At 44.0% G+C, this 18,841-nt stretch overlaps 1 protein-coding gene across 3 annotated transcripts in view; it reads left to right on the forward strand.

The window, feature by feature from the left end:
• The window catches only part of UNC93B1 (unc-93 homolog B1, TLR signaling regulator), a 153,020-nt gene that overhangs the window by 32,837 nt on the left and 101,342 nt on the right, over window positions 1-18,841 (forward strand). For 2 of the 3 annotated variants that reach the window (XM_056531136.1, XM_056531137.1), the window contains exons 2-3: window positions 6,209-6,321; window positions 12,435-12,579. In XM_056531136.1, coding sequence (XP_056387111.1) covers window positions 6,226-6,321; window positions 12,435-12,579 — 241 coding nt within the window. In that variant the 5' untranslated portion in view covers window positions 6,209-6,225. Of the gene's footprint in view, window positions 1-6,208; window positions 6,322-12,434; window positions 12,580-18,841 lie in introns of those variants that run through there. The other variant, XM_056531138.1, reaches the window with a different exon arrangement.

An 18,841-nucleotide genomic window follows, 5' to 3' on the forward strand; every position in this document is an offset into this window, starting at 1 on the left:
TCTCCTTGTTCGGATGGGGTAGAAATGCTCCCTAATCCGGACGAAGAGACATCGCTTTGTCTTACACACGTAGAAGAAGCCGCATGGACAGAACAAGGCGTAAACTACTCTTTTGGACTCGTAAGTGATAAAATTGGATATCGAATGTGAGGTGGCTCCTATTCTAAAACTCTTAGCTGCCAAATTATAGTTACAAAAATTACAGCTTCTGCAGCATTACCTTGTGGCAAAAACTCACCCAACCGAGTTTTTTTCTTTTGTTTCTTTTGATCTTTTTTTTTTATGCTGTCTCCTTTTGTTTTATTTTTTCTGTATGTGATCATGGGTTTTCTTACTGCTATTTCTTTTATTTCTTCATCGGCTTCAATAACATACCAATTGCGACGGATAGCTGTTTCTAATGCTTGGTTCATTGGCGTGTTATCGAAGATGAATGTAAACCTTTTTTCCCTTTTAGAAATGAATTTTTTTTATCAAGAAGATCTTGTCTTTTTTTTCTTATCTGCTCTTTTTCTGCTCATTTTAATAATCATCTGCTTGTTTCTGGTATGATTCTTCCATTGAATTATTGCGTTTTAGTCTAATGAATTGTCTGTAAGGTATGCCCTTTTTAACTGTATATTTATGTGAACTGTCATAATGAAGCTGAGTGTTTTTAGCAACTGATTTTCTGTAACCATCCGAAATGAGTGTGTTATTTTTAATTACTAGTCTGATGTCCAGAAATTCGAGAGTATCTCCATTGGTGTTTGAAATTCATATTAACTGTGTTTACGTTATTCAGATACTGAACAAATTCCATAAATTGTTGTTCGGATCCTGACCATGTGACTAGTATATCGTCTACATACCTAAGGTATGTTTTTATGTACTGTGTGTAGGGATTTTTGGAGGAATACATTTCTTTGTTCTCGAAAGAAGCTAAAAATAAATTTGCGTAGGTTCCCATAGGTGTCCCGGTCTCCTGTTTGTACCATTGGTCAAAAAATTTTAATGTGCTATTATTGAGAACAAAATCTAGACCCTCCTTTATAAATTCTCCTACCACTGTAGGTATGTCAGTAAATTGTAACATTTCGCTCACAGCCTGTACACCCGCATCATGCAGGATGCGGGTGTACAGGCTGACTACATCAATAGAACACAAACTATAGTTTTCTTCCCATTGAACATCCTCTTTAATTTTCAGTCGGTGGCTTGTGTCCTTTATGTACGAAGGAATGGATGGCATTGGGGATTCATTAACCAATCTAGATATTGGGATAAGTGCTCGGTCGCTGAGCCAATCCCCGCGACTATAGGTCTGCCCAGGGGCTGGCTTGTGACTTGTGGTACCATTTGGGAGGTTTTGGACATTTGGGTATAAGGGATCCAACTGTCTTCTTTGAAATAGCCCCTTTTTCCACAAATTTATGTAGAAATGACCTTAGATTATTAGTGATTTTGTGAGTTGGATCAGTGTGCAGGGTGGCATATGTGTGTCAGCTAATTGCCTTTCTGCTTCGTTGATATACTCTTTTTTTCTGTATGACTACACTGCCTCCCTTGTCTGCTCTGATAACCACTATCTCATCTCTTTTTTCGAGAGCCTTCATTGCCTGGAATTCAGCTTTTGGAAGATTATATTCTGGCTGAGGGTAAAGAATGGACTTAACATCCTTCATTACTGCCCTCGAAAAAAGGTCAGGAGTGCTACCTTGTGGAATGGGTGGAGAGAATTTAGACTTTTTTCCTTTAATGAATTTTCTATAATTGAGCGTCCTTGTTTCTGAGCCACCCTCCAGTGGATCATCCTCAAATTCTGGTGCCATATACCCTACACATTCCCTCTCTTGGGCATTAAAATCACTTGGAAAAAAACATAGAGGACCTAAAGTAATGGGTATTTCTGCTGTCATTTGTTGCTGCTCAAATGTAGGTTTATTGCAAAAAAACTTATACAAATGAATGTCCCTCATGGATCTCGCTAGATCGATTTCAAAACGCACTTCATTAAATGCTTCATTCAGTCCATAGTTCAGACCTCTGGACAACAGAGAAAAGGTGACTTCATCAATAGGGTCATCTGTCAAATTAATCACATTATTCTCTAATTCAGAGTTTTCCATCCGGTTGCTTTGCGTTTATTGTGCTCTTGCGTCGTGGCTCTTCTGCCCTCGATGTTTTCTCCGACTTCGTCTCGTTTTTCTTTTTTCTCCCCTATGGGGACTAGGGCTGCGTTTTCTTGATGCAATTCATTACGGTTTAATTTTGATGATGCTGGATTTGGAGAGCTTCTATTGTGCTCCGATGATACCTTTGATGCATGCGTTTTGTAGAATCTTATCTTTCTGTTGCCCTTGGCAACATCTGGATCACTTTGTGAGGTTTTTGTTACTCGAGAGAATGCTGTCTCCGTCTCGTAGTCCCTTTTATCACTTATAAACTTATCACGTTTTAATGTTTTTATTCCATTTTGGGTGACTACGAGTTTATTTTCAAGTTTAGTAAAAAAAACTTTTTATCTGCTCTTGAGATGCTCTGTTGATGTAGCTTTTAATAAATCATCTGTGATTTTATCGTATTCAATCCTATTGCGAGTAAGGACTATATGCAGTAGTTTTAATGCATGCTCTTGATGTGCCTCTTTCCTGGCATTTAGGAAAACTGCATCGTCTTGATAAACTGCAGGTGCTTTATAGGAGCTCAGTCCTCTTGGTACTCGGTTGCAGTTCACATATTACTGGAGTGAGTTTACTGTCCAGAATAGGGCGATTTCCATTTCAGATAACCAAGTAATGCAGTATTTGTGCTTATGACTTGTAGATCGTCTTTTGCATTACAGTCCAGAAAATACCCCCCGGCATCTTCCCTCCCCGTGAGTATAGCAACATCCAATTTTTGCAATAGCCCTTTTTGATCCAGTTCCATACTTTATGGCTGGTATGTACCTCATTTGTAAGCGCGTGCTCTGAATGGAGTAGGCACACAGTCACTGAAATAATAGATATAGTATCCCCCCGTACGTCTTTGTGAGTATTATGTTGGCATGAATAAAGCCTGAAGAAAGAACTTTACTGGTGAGTTGCCGGCTTTCATTCTTTTCTTGTCTTGAACACCTTTAAAATACCCAAAGTACATTATAAATAAAAAGTTAAATAAAAAAAAGAAGAAAAAATATTATTTTTGAAAGCACATGGCCCCTTCTCCAATTGTTATAGTTGACGGCTACATTTCAGGTCCCTGCCCTCTCACATTAATCATTTCCAAATTGAAAAAAAAAAAATCATATAAAAAAGACAAAATTTGTTCCCTACAAATTTTCCCACCCCTACTGCATATTTTTTTTTCTTTTTTTAATGGTAATCTATGAAATTTTATCAAAAAAGCTAACTCCATCCCTCTTTTAATCTGTTAAAAAATAAAAAAAACGCAGGCAAAAATGTTGTTAAAACAACATGGATTTTTTACCGGTATTTTTTTATTCCCATAGACTTCTACAAGAGAAAAATGCAAAGACTTTCCCGAAAAAAAAGGCTTTAGTCTCAACATGCATTCGTTTTTAAATAACTGCAACTGAGTGCCGGAAAACCAAAAAATGTCAAAAGGATTAAAAAAACGCCAAACTGAAAAATGCCAAGAGGATATGGCATTTTGAAGCTCCCTATTGACTTGCAGCTAACATCTGGCCCCTCTGTTTTTTCAATGAAATTCTAGCCTCATATAGTTATAACTTTAAAGAGTACCTATCACTAGTGTTGCTCGCGAATATTCGCAATGCGAATTTTATTCGCGAATATTCGAGAATATAGCACTATACGGTATATTCGCAATTACGAATATTGTTTTTTTTTTGTTTGTTTGTTTTTTACAGTACACATCACAGTGATCATCCCTCTCTACTTCCAGTTTGTGTGGTGTAAAGAAGGCTCTAACACTACTGTGTGAGACTGGCGTGCGAATCTTCGTATATGCGAAAATTTGCATATGCGGATTTGCGCATATGCAAATTTTGTTCTATGCTAATTTGCGCATATGCTAATTTGGGCATATGCTAAATTTCCATATGCAAATTTTCGCATATGCGAAAATAAATCGCGAATATGCGAATTTAGCGAATATATGACGAATATTCGTCCATATAGTCGCGAAATATCGTGAATTCGAATATGGCCTATGCCGCTCAACACTACCTATCGCCATCTAAACTTTCCCTAATCCCCCTCCCCATCTGTCCCGGACTCTGACTAAGTCTATGCCTGCATTTATTTTGCTTTAAAACCCCCTACTAAAAATACCTTTTTTTTTAATTCTCTTCAGTAGCTCAGTTTAGAGCTCTGTGGGATGGGAGGTTGTCATAGCATGGGCAAGTCCAGCGGAGAGAGGAGATAAGCACGGCAATGCATATATAATTAGTCATGTGGAGAGAGGGGAGATGAATGGAGAAAAAGAGAAGAGGGAATGCGCAAACAGCCCCAGTGTGCCCTACAGGAATAAGGCACATGGTGGGTCAGGAGCACTCCCTGCTTGTGTATGAGCTCAGCACTCCCTCCTGCCTGTTTGATTGACAGGTAGGGAGCTGCGCTGAGCTCATATGTGTCCTGGCTGCAGAGTCATTTCGGACTCACTCCCTGAGTCCAAAATGCTTGCGGCCAGGACTGCTAGGGAGACCCTTAGTAGAGGAGTTTTTAAAGTAAAAAAAAAAAAGCATGAAAGGAGTGAAAATTTTTAAATAAAAGCAATTGAAAAGTTGTTCAGAAGGGATTTATCTTTAATATATAAAAAGTTTGTGTCATGAGAGGTACACTTTAACCTCTTAAGGACACAGGGCGTACCTGTACGCCCTGCGCCCGGTCCCGGTATTTAAAACGGGGTCGCATCATACCGGGTCAGTCCCGGCTGCTAATGATAGCCGGGACCCTGGGCTAATAGTGGATCCTGGTCTACTAGTGCGCCGCACAGATCGTTGTGCCACACGCTATTAAACCTTCAGACTCGGCGATCAAAGTTGATTGCCGCGTCCAAAACGAAAGTAAAAGCTTCCCGGCAGCTCATTCGGGCTGATCGGGACTATCGCAATAAAATCGCGATGTTCCGATCAGCTAGGACGCGAGCAGAGGCCCCCTTACCTCGCTTCGTCGCATCCATTCGGCGTTTGATTGCCTCAAGCCTAAGCTACAGGCTTGAGCCCCTAGAACGCTGATCCATGCAAAGCTATGGCTTTGCAGGGATCAGGGTAAAAGATCAGTGTGTGCAGTGTTATAGCCCCCTATGGGGGGGATAAGGGGTAGGGATGTTGTTTTATAATTCCCCATAAGCATTAATGTTGTTTTGTTCCAGGAATGTATCTAACCCTGTTTTAAAGCTATTAATTGTTCCTGCTGTGACCAGTTCCTGAGGTAGACTGTTCCATAAATTTACAGTTCTTATGGTAAAGAAGGCATGTTGCCCCTTTAGACTAAACCTTTTCTTCTCCAGACGGAGGGAGTGCCCCCTCGTCCTTTGGGGGGGGGGGGGGGTTGGGGGTTTAACCTGGAACAGTTTTTCTCCATATTTTTTGTATGGGCCATTTATATACTTATATACGTTTATCATATCCCCCCTTAAACGTCTCTTCTTAAGACTAAACAATTGTAACTCCTTTAATCGTTCCTCATAGCTAAAATGTTCCATGCCCCATATTAGTTTGGTCGCACGTCTCTGCACCCTTTCCAGCTCTGCAGTGTCCCTTTTATGGACTGGTGCCCAAAACTGAACAGCATATTCCAGGTGAGGCCGTACCAATGCTTTATAAAGGAGGAGTATTATGTCCCTGTCCCTTGAGTCCATGCCTCTTTTTATACATGACAATATCCTGCCGGCCTTGGAAGCAGCAGCCTGACATCGCATGCTATTCTGTAGTCTGTGATCCACAAGTACACCCAGGTCCTTCTCTACCAATGACTCTGCCAGTTTAATCCCCTCTAAGACATATGACGCATGCATGTTATTAGTACCCAGATGCATAACTTTACATTTATCCACATTGAACCTCATTTGCCAAGTGGATGCCCAGACACTTAGTCTATCCAAGTCATCTTGTAACTTAAGCACAACCTCTATAGACTGTACCGTGCTACAAAGCTTAGTGTCATCTGCAAAGTGTGTAACTGTGAATTATGTGTGTCTGTTGACATTACCAGTGTTGTCGACTTTTAATAGTTTGCTTATTTTGCACTTGTATTTTAAGAAACGGAAAGACAGAATATGGCCCAATTATATCATGATGCCTCCATTAATGGAGTAGCAGCTGATGGAGTAGTGCCGCAGAATACCCCAGTTTTTGATGAAGGTAATGAAGAGGTAAGTTGTACAATATTCACTGATATTGATATCATGGAAATATGCACAAAAAACACCAATGTACTCATGGCATATTTCACAAAACATTTTATAAACACTCAAACAGACTATTGACTGTAAATAAAACAACAACAAAAATTCTTGTACTATCCAAGTATGCCTAGGAAGGATTTAAGAGGCTACATTTCTTTGAAATTAAAATCTAGCTATGTATACCTGTCCTGGCTGATTATGCTTCAGCTTCTGTTAAGAGAGTGAATATGAGACACATAAATTGTATGTTACACATGTCTAAACTCATTGCTCCTTGGCATGCCCATCACTAACTGCATAATGTCAAAACCGCAGTCCATTATAAAGTACGGTAATGTTCAATCTGCCAGAATTTAAAGGGAATGTTTAATCAGAAAATCAGAAAAAGTAATTGTTTAAATCAAGTTTTTATGTTAAAGGGGTAAACCAACACTAAATAAAATTTGGGACCCTGTTCCTAAGATTGCAGGGGGTCCCAGAGGTCTAATCCCTCACAATCAGACACATACAGTGGAGATCAAAAGTTTGGGCACCCAGGTAAAAATTTGTATTAATGTGCATAAAGAAGCCAAGAAAAGATGGAAAAATCTCCAAAAGGCATCAAATTACAGATCAGACATTCTTATAATATGTAAACAAAAGTTAGATTTTATTTCCATCATTTACATTTTCAAGATAACAGAAAACAAAAAAATGGCGGCTGCAAAAGTTTGGGCACCCTGCAGAATTAATATCTTGTACTGCCCCCTTTGGCAAGTATCACAGCTTGTAAACGCTTTTTGTAGCCAGTCAAGAGTCTTTCAATTCTTGTTTGATGCGAAGTAAACAGGAAAAACAGGGGATTTTGGGTGGAGCGCGAAGTAATGAGTGCGTCCTGTAGGTGTTTGCTGTGCAGCGGTGGCGCCACCGCTGCACAGCAAACACCTACAGGATGCACTCATTTGATCTCTGTGGACCTGAGGAAGGCGCTTGTTAGCGTCGAAATAATTGTCCTATCATTTCTATTTTCAATAAATTTTTTGTCCTGTGCAACCGTGGCTTTTGAGTCCTATTCTTTACAAGCAGAAGCGCTCCACCCAAAATTCCCTGTTTTTCCTGTTTACTTCGCATCCACATTTCCGTACCCTTGGAGATACGGAAAAGGGGAAAGTGAGACGCACACTGCATATATCCCACTCATCCTTCTCAACGCAGAGGGTTTTTGTTTTGCTCTGCTGGAATCTCCTGGCGGACCACGACAAAACCCAAGACGACAACCATCCCAGAGAGCGCCCCTTTGTTTTTTTTTATCTCTGCCTTTGCAATTCTTGTTTGAGGTATCTTTGCCTATTCTTCCTTACAAAAGTCTTCCAGTTCTTTGTGATTTCTGGGCTGTCTGTCACGCACTGCTCTTTTAAGGTCTATCCATAGATTTTCAATTATGTTGAGGTCAGGAGATTGCGAAGGCCATGGCAAAACCTTCAGTTTACGCCTCTTGATGTAATCCCCCGTGGATTTTGAGGCGTGTTTAGGATCATTATCTATTTGTAGAAGCCATCCTTTTTTTAACTTCAGCTTTTTCAAAGATGGCATCAAGTTAGCATCCAAAATTTGCTGAAATTTTATTGAATCCATTTTTCCTTCTACTTGTGAGATGTTCCCTGTACCACTAGTTTCCAAAATGCATCAGGCTTTTCTATATGTTCCTTTGCAAAGTTCAAACGCTGATTTTTGTGGTGAGGACGTAGTAGAGGTTTTCTTCTGATGACTCTTCCATAAAGACAATATTTGTACAAGTATCTCTTTACAGTGGAATAGTGTACCACAACTCCAGTGTCTGCCAGTCAAACGTGGGTTTTGAATTGTTTTTCTCACAATCCTGCGACCTGTTCTGTCTGATATGTTTCTTGGTCTTCCAGATCTTGCTTTAACTTCCACTGTTCCTGATGACTGCCATTTCTTAATTACATTCCGAACAGAGGATATTGACATCTGAAATGTTTTGCTATCTTCTTATAGCCTTCTCCAGCTTTGTAAGCATCAACTATTTCAGTTTCAGATTTCTAGACAACTGCTTAGAAGAACCCATGGTGCTGATTGTTGGGGCAAGGTCAGATGAGTCTGGGCATTTAAAACCTTTGAGATTGACATCACCTGGTCTTCCCAGATGATGATTGAGAACAATCCATGACACTGGCAGGTCTCAGCTTTGCAAAGGGGCAGTGAATGCTATAAATTCTGCAGGGTGCCCAAACTTTTGCAAACACCATTTTTTGTTTTCTGTCATTTTGAAAGTGTAATTGATGGAAATAAAATCTAACTTTTGTTGACATATTGTCACGATGCCGGCTGGCAGGAGGTGGATCCTCTGTGCCAGAGAGGGATTGGCGAGGACCGCGCTAGTGGACCGGTTCTAAGCCACTACAGGTTTTCACCAGAGCCCGCCGCAAAGCGGGATGGTCTTGCTGCGGCGGTAGTGACCAGGTCGTATCCACTAGCAACGGCTCACCTCTCTGGCTGCTGAAGATACTGAAGAAAGGCGAGGTACAAGGGAGTAGGCAGTAGCAAGGTCGGACGTAGCAGAAGGTCGGGGGCAGGCGGCAAGGTTCGTAGTCAGGGGAGATAGCAAAGGTACTGGTACACAGGCTATAAAACACACAATACGCTTTCACAAGGCACAAGGGCAACAAGATCCGGCAAGGGAGTGCAAGGGAGGAGACTAGATATAGCCAGGGAACAGGTGGGAACCAATTAAGCTAATTGGGCCAGGCACCAATCATTGGTGCACTGGCCCTTTAAGTCTCAGGGAGCTGGCGCGCGCGCGCCCTAGAGAGCGGAGCCGCGCGCGCCAGCACATGACAGCAGGGGACGGGAACGGGTAAGTGACCTGGGATGCGATTCGCGAGCGGGCGCGTCCCGCTGTGCGAATCGCATCCCCAACGGCCATGACAGAGCAGCGCTCCCGGTCAGCTGGACTGACCGGGGAGCTGCAGGGAAAGAGACGCCGTGAGCGCTCCGGGGAGGAGCGGGGACCCGGAGCGCTAGGCGTAACAGTACCCCCCCCCTTAGGTCTCCCCTTCTCTTTATCGGGTAACTGCCTCCCCTGGGATGAGGACACCGGGAAAGGATGGAGGGATTCCTCAACGGCAGGCAGAACCGCAGGAGTAGGAATGGGGAGAGAGGGCAGAGGGCGGGACCTGGCACGGGGCAGTGTGACACCAGGACGAGGGCCATGAGGGGACACAGAAGCTTGCCTGATGGAACTGGGAGGGGGGGAGGGGCATTTCCTGTGGCAGGCAGAGTCCTTAATGACCTTAGGGGGACCAGATACAGGAGGAACCACAGAGTTACGGCAAGGGTTACTGGGAACCGGTTTTAGACAGTTCTTGGAACAAGAGGACCCCCAACTCTTGATCTCCCCAGTGGACCAATCCAGGGTTGGGGAATGAAGTTGAAGCCAGGGAAGTCCAAGGAGAATTTCCGAGGTGCAATTGGGGAGGACCAAAAGTTCAATCCTCTCGTGGCGAGATCCGATGCTCATAAGAAGGGGCTCCGTGCGGAAACGTATGGTACAGTCCAACCTGGCTCCGTTGACCGCGGAAATGTGGAGTGGCTTGACAAGACGGGTCACCGGAATACGGAATTTATTCACAAAGGAGTCCCGAATAAAATTCCCAGAAGCTCCAGAGTCCAGGCAGGCCACGGCTGAGAGGGGAGAGCTGGCTGAAGTGGAAATCCGAACAGGTACCGTGAGACGTGGAGAAGCCGACTTGGCATCAAGAGACGCCACACCCACGAGAGCTGAGTGCGAGCGTGCGTTTCCCAGACGTGGAGGACGGATTGGGCAATCCACCAGAAAATGTTCAGTACTGGCACAGTACAGACAAAGATTCTCTTCCTTACGGCGATTCCTCTCTTCCAGGGTCAGGCGAGACCGATCCACTTGCATGGCCTCCTCGGCGGGAGGCCTAGGCGCAGATTGCAGTGGAGACTGTGGGAGAGGTGGCCAGAGATCTAAGTCTTTTTCCTGGCGGAGCTCTTGATGCCTCTCAGAAAAACGCATGTCAATGCGAGTGGCTAGATGAATGAGTTCATGCAGGCTAGCAGGAGTCTCTCGTGCGGCCAGAACATCTTTAATGTTGCTGGATAGGCCTTTTTTAAAGGTCGCGCAGAGAGCCTCATTATTCCAGGATAGTTCAGAAGCAAGAGTACGGAATTGTATGGCGTACTCGCCAACGGAGGAATTACCCTGGACCAGGTTCAGCAGGGCAGTCTCAGCAGAAGAGGCTCGGGCAGGTTCCTCAAAGACACTTCGAATTTCCGAGAAGAAGGAGTGAACAGAGGCAGTGACGGGGTCATTGCGGTCCCAGAGCGGTGTGGCCCATGACAGGGCTTTTCCAGACAGAAGGCTGACTACGAAAGCCACCTTAGACCTTTCAGTAGGAAACAGGTCCGACATCATCTCCAAGTGCAGAGAACATTGCGAAAGGAAGCCACGGCAAAACTAAGAGTCCCCATTAAATTTGTCCGGCAACGACAGGCGGAGGCTAGGAGTGGCCACTCGCTGCGGAAGGGGTGCAGGAGCTGGCGGAGGAGATGATTGCTGATGAAGTTGCGACTGAAGTTGGTGCACAATGGTGGACATTTCTGACATCTGGTGGGTTAGATGGGCGATCTGTCGGGCTTGCTGGGCGACCACCGTGGTGATATCAGAGGCAACTGGCAGGGGAACCTCAGCGGGATCCATGGCCGGATCTACTGTCACGATGCCGGCTGGCAGGAGGTGGATCCTCTGTGCCAGAGAGGGATTGGCGAGGACCGCGCTAGTGGACCGGTTCTAAGCCACTACAGGTTTTCACCAGAGCCCGCCGCAAAGCGGGATGGTCTTGCTGCGGCGGTAGTGACCAGGTCGTATCCACTAGCAACGGCTCACCTCTCTGGCTGCTGAAGATACTGAAGAAAGGCGAGGTACAAGGGAGTAGGCAGTAGCAAGGTCGGACGTAGCAGAAGGTCGGGGGCAGGCGGCAAGGTTCGTAGTCAGGGGAGATAGCAAAGGTACTGGTACACAGGCTATAAAACACACAATACGCTTTCACAAGGCACAAGGGCAACAAGATCCGGCAAGGGAGTGCAAGGGAGGAGACTAGATATAGCCAGGGAACAGGTGGGAACCAATTAAGCTAATTGGGCCAGGCACCAATCATTGGTGCACTGGCCCTTTAAGTCTCAGGGAGCTGGCGCGCGCGCGCCCTAGAGAGCGGAGCCGCGCGCGCCAGCACATGACAGCAGGGGACGGGAACGGGTAAGTGACCTGGGATGCGATTCGCGAGCGGGCGCGTCCCGCTGTGCGAATCGCATCCCCAACGGCCATGACAGAGCAGCGCTCCCGGTCAGCGGGACTGACCGGGGAGCTGCAGGGAAAGAGACGCCGTGAGCGCTCCGGGGAGGAGCGGGGACCCGGAGCGCTAGGCGTAACACATATTAAAAGAATGTCCAATCTGTAATTTGATGCCTTATGGAGATTTTTACATCTTTCCTTGGCTTCTTTATGCACATTAATACAAATTTTTACCTGGGGTGCCCAAACTTTTGATCCCCACTGTATCTCCTATGCTGTGGATAAGGGATATGTTATCCGTTTTTAACAAATGTTGGTTTATTTTTATTTTTTTTATTTAATTTTTTTTTCATTTTTAATAATAATCTTGCAGTTTTTATTTTGATGACTAAGCCTACAACTAAGCTAAGACTTCTTGTTCTGTACAGATTACTTTCTCCTTATCGTCACAATGATTACAGTGAAACTTGACACCAGTATATAGATATTCACAATGCATTCACAATAGCAGAAGCTAAGAACTCAGCCTCCTCCCTGTGGAATGACATCTGCACAGGTCACAGAGCATGCCCAGAAACCTCACCCATTCATATGGGTCATGTCAATGGGGTTTGCAAAAAAACTAAATTACAATCATAAAATAGAAACAGATGAAGAAAAAAAGAACATGTTTCAGTATTTGGCTCTAATGAGTAAAAAAAAAATCTAGATGAGACATTCACTTTATAAATTATTATATGATTGGGGGATCTTCATTTTGCAGCAGTTGGAAGAATTCTTGGGTGACAATGCAGATTATAATGAGGAAGCTGAAGAGAAGAGGTACTATAGACGGAAGAGATTTCTGACAGTAAAAAGCGTTATATCTGCAAGTCTGGGAGCTGCCATGACATATGGAGTTTACCTAGGTACGTTGAACAATGATTTAGGAGTATAAGCTGTATAACTGATGCTATTTTTTAGATACAATCTCCAAAAAATGTTTTCTCTAAAAAAAAAAATTCCACCTAACCAGTGAAATATTATAGGTAGACAGGTGAGACTGAACCTGACAGGACAGATTTTAGATACTGAAGAAGAGAAGTAATTTTTACCAGCATTTGTTACCCTTTAACCCCTTAAGGACTCAGGGTTTTTCCGTTTTTGCACTTTCGTTTTTTCCTCCTTACCTTTTAAAAATCATAACCCTTTCAATTTTCCACCTAAAAATCCATATTATGGCTTATTTTTTGCGTCGCCAATTCTACTTTGCAGTGACATTAGTCATTTTACCCAAAAATGCACGGCGAAACGGAAAAAAAAATCATTGTGCGACAAAATCGAAAAAAAAAACGCCATTTTGTAACTTTTGGGGGCTTTCGTTTCTACGCAGTGCATATTTTGGTAAAAATTACACCTTATCTTTATTCTGTAGGTCCAGACGGTTAAAATGATACCCTACTTATATAGATTTTATTTTGTCGCACTTCTGGAAAAAATCATAACTACATGCAGGAAAATTTATACGTTTAAAAATGTCATCTTCCGACCCCTATAACTTTTTTATTTTTCCACGTACAGGGCGGTATGAGGACTCATTTTTTGCGCCGTGATCTGAAGTTTTTATCGGTATGATTTATGTTTTGATCGGACTTTTTGATCACTTTTTATTCATTTTTTAATGATATAAAAAGTGACCAAAATACGCTTTTTTGGACTTTGGAATTTTTTTGCGCGTACGCCATTGACCGTACGGCTTAATTAATGATATATTTTTATAGTTCGGACATTTACGCACGCGGCGATACCACATATGTTTATTTTTTATTTTTTTTACACTGTTTTATTTTTTTTATGGGAAAAGGGGGGTGATTCAAACTTTTATTAGGGAAGGGGTTAAATGACCTTTATTAACACTTTTTTTTTACATTTTTTTGCAGTGTTATAGGTCCCATAGGGACCTATAACACTGCACACACTGATCTCTAATGCTGATCACTGGCGTGCATTAACACGCCTGTGATCAGCATTATCGGCGCTTGACTGCTCCTGCCTGGATCTCAGGCACGGAGCAGTCATTCGTCGATCGGACACCGGGGAGGCAGGTAAGAGCCCTCCCGGTGTCCGATCAGCTGTTCGGGACGCCGCGATTTCACCGCGGCGGTCCCGAACAGCCCGACTGAGCAGCCGGGTCACTTTCACTTTCACTTTAGAAGCGGCGGTCAGCTTTGACCGCCGCTTCTAAAGGGTTAATACCGCACATCGCCGCGATCGGCGATGTGTGGTATTAGCCGCGGGTCCCGGCCGTTGATTAGCGCCGGGACCGACGCGATATGATGCGGGATCGCGGCGCGATCCCGCTTCATATCGCGGGAGCCGACGCAGGACGTAAATATACGTCCTGCGTCGTTAAGGGGTTAAAGGAGTTAGCCACCATAAGGGGATTTTAGTACTTGCCTGACAGACAGTAATGGACATGCTTAGCAAGGATTTGTGGTTGTCTTGGGGCTAAATGGCTGGGTTGTGAGTCCACTATAGTGCTCCTCTGTTATAGATAGAAGAGATGAGCGAATCGAAGCTGACGAACCTGAATTCATAACGAATTTCATGAAGATTCTATCGCGCGAATCGCTTCATTAAACTCCATTTACTGCAGTCCAGGCAGGGCATCTAAAATGGCGGATCCACATGTCAGTAGATGGGGCAAGGAACGTTGAGAAGGAAAGGCAGGAAGGGAAGTAGGTAGGATGACCCTGAATCACATGCAGGTTGCAGCCTATCAGCAGCCGGTCACCCCTGTGATGTCACATCCCTATATATTTGGCAGCCATTTTGCCGCTCGTCATATCATTCATTACACTGCATAGAGATATGACGGACACCGTTGTGTGTGTGTGTGTTACACAGAAAAGCTTGTTGCAGCAGCGTTTCAACTCTTAGTCACCTCAGTCTTCCGTAGGACACAGATCACAGCGTATTTGCACAGAAATTAATTCTTACTGCAGCGATTAACCCCTGAGTCACTGTGAACAGCATTGTATTACAGAGAGGGGCAGAGAGCTGTGTGTTGCCTCAGCTGCAGAAACATTTTCACAGGAGGGAGAAATATTTTCTTAGGGCAAATCTGTGTCTTTGTTCCACAACAACTGGTCTGCTGGTTATGCTAGTCTGTAGACGGTATAATCCATACCCAGCAGTTCATTCCTAATAGTATTTGAGAGAGAGTCATTTTTTGCAATTTTGGATTTAGTACACAGTGACTGTGTACTGCATTATGTGAGTACTGCTGGTGCTGTGTGCAAATTTTTTTTTAGCATACTGTAGCGCATTTTTTTGCCCTTTTAAGTGCATACCCCATAACTACATCTAAGTGGTGTACTATTTTGTACCTGTTAATCTGTCAAGGGCCCATATGCTGTGAAAGGACAGCCAATAGTACACACATGCTGCTGTTCTAGACAAATACTGTTTTAAGCGTAGGGAAGCTTATTGTACTCCCCTCATATACGCAAAAAGTATGTCAGGCAGAGTATTGCCAGGAAGTGCACAGTGGAGTGGCAGAGGCCTAAATTCATCAGGCGCAGGCAGAGGTCGCAGCAGAGTAGGGACGTGTGGCAGCCGGAGTCGCAGCGAGAGGTATGAGCTCCCGGTTTCAGCTAGCAGTCGTGCCTCGACCAGCAACCCAGCAGCCATGATTGATCGCTTCACTTGGTCATCCACTTCATCCCAAGTGACATCCCACACCCCCAGTCAACAGTAGGTGGGTTCCTCAGACTCAACCCTTAGTTTGCATGGCCCTCATGCTGCTGTTGCTGCCACCTCAAGGCTCTGTCATTGTGCTGCTCTATGGTCTCCTCATGCTAATGCTACCACCTCCAAGCTCTCTAATTGTGCTGCTCTATGGTCTCCTCATGCTGATGCTGCCACCTCCAGGCTCTCTCATTGTGCTGCTCTATGGTCTCCTCATGCTGATGCTACCCACTCCACGCTCTGTCATTGTGCCACCATATGGTCTCCTCATGCTGATGCTACCACCTCCAGGCACTGTCATTGTGCCGCTATATGGTCTCCTCATGTTCATGCTGCCACCTCCAGGCTCTCTAATTGTGCTGCTCTATGGTTTCTTAATGCTGAATTTACCACCTCCAGGCTCTTTCATTGTGCTGCCATGGATACTGTGAACAGACATCTTATCCCCTATCCTTTGGATAGGAGATAAAATGTTTTTGCCCGGAATACCCCTTTAAATGTAAAAATCTTAAGTTTCAATGGTCTCTTCGCACTTCAGCCACCCCCAGGCTGTGCCATTCAGCCACTATATGGTCTCCCCATGCTGCCACAAACTCCAGGCCGTCATTCAGCCACTATATGGTCTCTTCATACTGATGCTATCTACAGGCTCTGTCATTGTGCTGCCATGTGACATGTGATTCCTTGTTACATTTGGTCCTTTGTACCCTCACGCTGGGGCCCGGGGCACTAAAACTTGGGAGTTAAAATTTCAATTTCAAAATCCTCAATTTCAATTTCAAAATCTTAAATTTTAATTAAAAATCTTACATTTCAATGATCTCCTCTTGCTTCAGCCACCTCCAGGCTGTGTCATTTAGCCAATATATGGTTTACTGATGCTGCTGGGCCTGGGCCTAAATATTTTTATGGTACTAGCTACCATAAATCTTCAGTTTTAATTTCAATTTAATTTAATTAAGGTGTATCCATATAAATGGCCTACCCTGTACTTATAACACTTAGTTTGGCGAGTAGGAATTCTATTAATGTCTAAGCAATTATTTAATGCTTTGATAGATTATGAGTCCGGATTCTTCTGCAGGTAGAATGAAGTCTCACAATAATGAAGGTAGAGTGAAGTCTCACCGGCCGGAGCGATGTGATAGGCTGAGCCCACTGTCATGTAAGGAGCTCTGGCCGGCTTCTTACATGACAGTGTGTTTAACCTATCACTGGCCGGGGCGGGACATTGCTGCGGCCGGTGATAGGCTGACGGCTGTCCGACGTTCCCGACAGTGTGAGGCCGACGTAGGTGAGTTAAAGTTTATTTTCTTTATCTTTTGCATCCCGGGCATAGGGATACAGCGTACAGCAGTGGTCTCCAACCTGCTGACCTCCAGCTGTTGCAAAACGGGCATGCTGGAAGTTGTAGTTTTGCAACAGCTGGAGGTCCCCCCCCCCTAAGCTAGGGGGTGCTATTGCATAAGCAGTTAGCACCATTACCATTAAGGGTTGACAGTCCAATGTTGGTTTCAAACCCACATTCCACACATGACGTATGGAGCACTATATTATGAGTTTAGGGATTATTTTTGACATACAGTATTTAAAACCTGTATTCTCATAGACATCTTGGGGCCTACCTAGACATCCAAATTTATTAGAGAGATAAGAATATCATGGAGGTCTCTATCACATAGACGTGTGAATCTCTCTGTCTGTCTTATCTAAACAGCCATAAATATCTAAAGAGACAACAAGTTTTCTACTCCCAGACTGGCACTTGAATAGAAGAACTTTAGAATGCACTGTGGTCCATTTAGAACATACAACAAAATGGGCGACATCATGCTATTATGCTATGAAACATAGTGATTCATTTTTGGGGCCTACAATAAGTATGACACACTATATGGTGGTCTCATGCTTCAGCCACATCCAGGCTGTGCAATTCAGCCACTATATGGTCTCCTCATGCTGCCAACACCTCCACGCTGTGTTATTCAGCCACTATATGGCTTCCACATGCTGCCAACACCTCCATGCTGTGTCATTTAGCCACTATATGGTCCCCTCATGTTGCCAACACCTCCATGCTGTGTCATTCAGCCACTATATGGTCTCCTTATACTGATGCCACCTCCAGGCTCTGTCATTGTGCTGCTCTGTGGCAGTGATTCTAAAAGCGATGCCTGTAATCTGCATGTCATACTGAATAACAGTATTATTTCACTACCCCAACACACTCCATATGTGTGTTAGAACAAAGCAAAGTGTTCTACACCCCTATTGAGGCTCTTGAAAGGCCAGAAATAGACGTTTTTAATATAGATTTGCCGCAAATAAATTCGGATCGAACCAAATTTTTTCCGAAAATTTGTCAAATCGGCCGAATCAAATTTTTCAAAAGTTCGCTCATCTCTAATGGGGATGTCCGCACAGAAATTTTCCATGCGGACATTTGCCTGTCTGAACATAGCCTAAAACTGTGTAAACCTCCTAGTTGCTATATTGGTGACAGAATCCCAGACCTGCAGGCTTTGTACATATCCTCCCCCAGGGGCATTGCTTGGTCTCCAAAAAACCAGGGGCTAAAGCCCATAACCCAAACCACGCCCCTAACCACACTCCTCCTTCAATATACTCACTACTACCATCAGACACCTGTGCAATGCAGTGTGAGCAATCATACTTACCATCATACTGTTTCTGACCAAATCCTGTATACTGAGACCAATATTACCAATAATACCAGTATATGAGGAAATATTATCACCATACTTATTACCTTCGTACTGTTACTGACCAAATACTGTATACTGAGATCAATATTACCACCAAACATATTACCACCACACTGTTTCTGAACAATTCTGAGCAAAACTGAGACCAATAATACTAATATTACCAGTACAAAAAATTTTAATAGTCAGGACTAGAGATGAGCGAATCGAAGTTGACGAACCCGAATTCGTTACGAATTTCATAAAAAATTTGATCCGCAACGAATATCGCCGCGATTCTATCGCGTTAATCTCTTCATTAAACTCCATTTTACAGCGTTCCAGGCAATTGGAGACCTAAGATGGCGGATCCACATGTGAGTACATGGGGCATGAGATTATGGGAGGGCGGGAATCAGCGGCGGGAATGAAGGTAGGCGGGCTGACCCTGAATCACATGTGAGATGCAGCCTATCAGTGTTCACTGACCCCTGTGATGTCACAGGCCCTATATAATCGGCGGCCATCTTGCCTCTCTTCATTTCATCTATGCACTCAGAGAGGACGGGACTGTGTGTGTGTGAATAGCTCATACCACAGCGTTACACTGCAACTGCTAGTCACATCAGCATTAGGGAAAGGCAGGAGTGCAGAGTACTTTGCTGTTACACTGAGAAGGATCATTGATAGCTAAACCTCCTATTCACGTTATTGAGCATTGCAGCAGAGAGGGGCA

Source organism: Hyla sarda, chromosome 7 (genome assembly GCF_029499605.1).
Source record: "Hyla sarda isolate aHylSar1 chromosome 7, aHylSar1.hap1, whole genome shotgun sequence".
NCBI classification, from domain to species: Eukaryota; Metazoa; Chordata; class Amphibia; order Anura; family Hylidae; genus Hyla; species Hyla sarda.